At 41.9% G+C, this 4,356-nt stretch overlaps 1 protein-coding gene across 1 annotated transcript in view; it reads right to left on the minus strand.

Moving 5' to 3' along the window:
• TDP1 (tyrosyl-DNA phosphodiesterase 1) overlaps positions 1–3,917 on the minus strand; it is a 37,212-nt gene extending 33,295 nt beyond the window's left edge. Inside the window, exons 1-3 of the mRNA XM_031065269.1 lie at positions 3,367–3,917; positions 2,214–2,257; positions 1,527–1,582 (exon numbers count right to left, since the gene is read on the minus strand). Coding sequence (XP_030921129.1) covers positions 1,527–1,582; positions 2,214–2,257; positions 3,367–3,913 — 647 coding nt within the window. The 5' untranslated portion in view covers positions 3,914–3,917. The remainder of the gene's footprint in view (positions 1–1,526; positions 1,583–2,213; positions 2,258–3,366) is intronic.
• Between the last annotated feature and the right edge of the window lie 439 nt (positions 3,918–4,356).

Here is a 4,356-nt window from a genome sequence, read left to right on the forward strand (position 1 = left end):
GGGAAAGAGAGAGGGTCTATTCTGGCAGTAATTTGGTGTTCACCTCCTAAAACTAAACTTCTGGTCCTGCCAACCAGATCTAATCCACAGGGATTGTGTTGTTTCCTGGGGTCCAGGTAAGAGGCTGGACCACCAAGAAAACTCAGCCCACCGATTATTTTGGGTTTTTCAAGTGAGTACCCACAAAGTCCCAACAAGACTGCAGACAAGTGACAGGGACCTCAAGGTCTTGGGACATCTGGAGCACAAGTTGTGTTCTCTTCTCTCCTGCCAGCTCCAGGGAATGATGGACAGGATGGAGGTAACTGTACAGAGTAGAAGCAGCCAAATACCTAACTGCAAGACAGGACTATGGGGCAGCCCTTTGCACCGCCACTGGGATACTGCCACACTCAAATACTTCCATAAATCACCTGCATACCATAGTAGAGGGAACAAACAGGAGGAGCTGGAGAGCTCTGTGCAGTCACAGGGCCTTGATCTCATTGCAATTACAGAGATATGGTGGTGTAGCTCACACAACTGGAATACTGTCATGAAGGACTACATGCTGTTTAGGAAAGACAGGAAGGTGCAGTAGTGGGGTTGTCCTCTACATGAGGCAACACTTGGAACATATCAATCAAGATGTTAGGAGTTAGGATAAAAAAGCAGACCAGTAAGAGTGACACTGTTGTTGGTGTTTGCTGCTGCCATCTGATCAGCAGGGCTAAGAGGATGAGGCCTTCTACAGCAGCAGTACAAGCAGTCAGGTTCTTGTGGGGGACTAACTACCCTGACATGTGCTGGAGAAGCAACACAGCAAAGCATAAACAGTACAAGAAGCTCCTTGAAAGCACTGATGGCAGTTTTCTGACACATGTAATGGAGGATCCCACAAGCAATGGTGTGCTGCTCAACCCAATGTGGTCCCTTCCAACCTTATCCACTCTGTGATTCTGTGAATTCTGGTACTACTGCACTTCCAGCAAAAATGAAAAAAAAAAGAGAGCACATTATGTGCTCACTTCATCTGCACGAGTTTGCAATTATCAGAAAGGAATTTCAAGCAAACAAAACTGCTTTTATGACAATATCCATCAACTTACTACATTATATCCATGAAATCATCCTGATCCTTTCCACACAGTTTTCCTGTGCCCTTCCTACATTCTCTCCTTTCTCTTGCACTATCTGGCTCTTGACTTAGTGAACTGTATGGCAAAAAGCTTCTTGCTCCATCCTTACAGGTCATCTACTGCCATTTCATTGAGGCCCACAGTAGGATCTCCTCAGTGTTAACTAACAGCAGTCAAAAACCAGCTATCCTGAACTCTGACTATTTTCCAGTCTAGAAAAGAGCCAAGAAATCAGAGAACTACAGCTGTGGAATGAGAGGAGAAAGAACACTAAGAGTCTGTGCATATCAAATTGGTAACAAACATCTGCACTGCAAAGAAGTGCTTATCATTCACTTATAACAGGACCTTGTATGAACAGAAATGATCTGGAAATGCCATCATTTCACCTTTGTAAAATAAACATACCTGAATTCCTGCGGGTACTGTCTTACAAGCCATCCCACATCTATACAGTAGTTAAACTTGTATGCAAGAAAAAGAAAACAGACTCATTAAAAAGAAAAAAAACCCAGCTATATCAATGAACTACAGCAAAAAAGCTTTATGTTCACCACACATTACTACCTACCTCATATGTAGCATACAAAAACAGGTGTATTTTTGACTTTTATATCCTTTCTTTCATTCCTCTTTAACAATTCAAGAATGAATTTAAGTTTCTAAAAAGTGTGCATTAGTGCTTATAAAATTTACCATTCAGGAAAAAAAAGAATCACATGCACATAATGTAAAAGCTTAGGTTCAAGGATCATCTCTTTGCCATGTGTTTCTATCATGAATGATAGCAAAACTGCTAGGCAATAACAAAGATATTATTCCTAGATTGCAAGGCATTCTTTCCTTCAAAAAACCTCATTTAAATGAACATAAATACACACTTCTCAGTTGCACTTTCCTCAAAAACAGGAGAAAGTAGTCTTATAATTACCTGAATTCTACAGCAGAACGTGGGATGGTGTTTATATTTCAATAAATTGTTCAACAGTTGAAAACATTTAATATCAGCTACATGGCACAAGCACAGATTATCAAGTTTAAGATTAATGAAGTGAAACAAGCAAGAGAAATCAGTTTGACAAACAGGAAACTCACCTGGGCAGAAGATATGAGAGTTCCAAAAAGAGGAGACAAAATATCTATTAAAAATATTAAAGCACAAATAAATAAAAAAGACTTCAAGCAAACATGTAGCATCTTGAACAGCTTGATAACTACCACAGTACAAGGGCCAGATTGTTCACAGACCTGGTGTAACAGAGGCATTCACAGGTTTACTGTTCCAAGTATTTCAAGCCATTCACTCTCCTGGGAATCATTTAGGATCATATGCTGACAAAAATTAATAATTCTCTCAAAGCAGAAAACAAGTTTTAAAAGCTGATTAGGAAAAAGTCCAACATCATATTGAGAAAGGGACATTAAATTGCTCTCTCCCCTATCAAGTGGGCTTGAAGAACTGCGGCAAAGTAGCAGCAATAAGGGCTTATTAATCTGCTTATTTATCTGCTGCAAACTGATTGTGGGATATGTCTATCCATAGTTCAATCACAGTAACATGGGAAACTGTACACAATTCTCTTATTAATACTTGTTTCTGATTCTGTCTTGTGATGTGTAAGATTTTATTTCTAACTACAGGGATGTTTACAGGTGCAGAAAGCTCTTCCCCCTTACATCAAAGGACAACTAACAGAGCATTCCTGAGGCATCAGTATTGTACACCAAAGATTTCACTCCAACTTGACTGATGGACAGCTCTCTCCCAGCTGAATTTAAACAGATCCATGAACCCCAGACATAGAACTGCAGAAGTACTTCATCTAGTAATAGTGAATTATTAGGTCCAAACCACTCAGCAGCACAAAGGCAAGTGCAAACAGCTACTCAGAGAGTTATGCACCCAAGAAAGGCATCCCTTTAAGTGCCACAGGCGGCTATCCCCAGACTAGCTTACAGGGAAAGCAGCAATAAGAAGCACCACGACTTGCCCTGGCTAAATACACATTCGATTTATGCAGCCTAACTCCAGTTGCAACAAAGTATCAGCAGATAATGTTTTATACACTATACTTCTAAAAGAGAAAGGTCCGGATAACAGAACCAATTTCTACAAACCTGCACATTTAGAATATGAAACCTCAGCAACACCAAGAAATACTTGCATTTAAAAATACCCACAAACTAAAAATAAGCATTGCCTTGCTTTCTCCCCAAAGCACTCTTGTAGTAGAAGCCACTTGTTCACCTTTTATGTGCAGGGCTCCAGAATTATAGCTCCGTTCAATTCCACTGACTTTTGTGAGAAAAAACCTGAAAGGATTGCCTCCAGTCACCAAATCCCAGATATCTTGGGCTTCACTGGGTGTCACATTATACTCCTCTTCTTTCAGATTCTCTGAGAGTTTGTCATCTTTGCAAAGATTCAAAGGATGCTCTTTAGACACATCGTGTTTCTCTTCTTTCACTGTTTCTTTGTGGACATGCTTTTGCTGATCTTCAGGCTCTTCATCACTACTAGAAAGACACCAACCTGAGCCTTCTTGGCTTGGTCTCTGTTTTACTGCTGGCGGTGCTTCTGCAGAAACACTTGTATCAGTGAACTTCACGGGGGAAGCTTTTCTCTTGTGAGCAGCTTTCCTAGCTTCAGAGCATGGATATTGTGGCTCACTACTTCTACCACACGCAGCATCCGATAGCGAAGATGTACATGGTTTTTCACTGTCCGAATTTTCCTCAGCACTTTCATCACTGCTAGATACTGTCCATTTACCGTGTGCGCCCTCCTGAAGCATGTTCCTAGGAATGGAAAAACACCAAACAAAAATTGAACGTTTTTGTTATGGTCAAGTCTGTCTCCCTTCTTAGCTCCCGTTTGTTTATTACTAAAGAACTGTGCTTTGGTATTTGGCAGAAGCTCCGGGAAATTTCACAGCGTACAAGGCTTGTTTCGGTGCCCGGGAAACAAAGAAACACGTGCAATGGGGCAACCATCAAATGGGAAGCAGCAAATGTGAAAACCTGCACATGGAAAACAGGCTAAGATAGAGGCATCCATAGGAAAGCATTCTAAAAATCAGAGGTGTGATTTCCACGACACAGATACTGCCACATGGCTGAGCGACCCAGCGCGCCCGGCGGAGCGGATTCAGGAGCACCGGCCCAGCCGGGGCGGCGCTTTCCGGCAGCTCCCGCGGGAACACCCCGGGACCGCGGCCTTGCTCCGTCTCCCCCATGC

The sequence above is a fragment of the Geospiza fortis genome, unplaced genomic scaffold, assembly GCF_000277835.1.
Source record: "Geospiza fortis unplaced genomic scaffold, GeoFor_1.0 scaffold54, whole genome shotgun sequence".
NCBI classification, from domain to species: Eukaryota; Metazoa; Chordata; class Aves; order Passeriformes; family Thraupidae; genus Geospiza; species Geospiza fortis.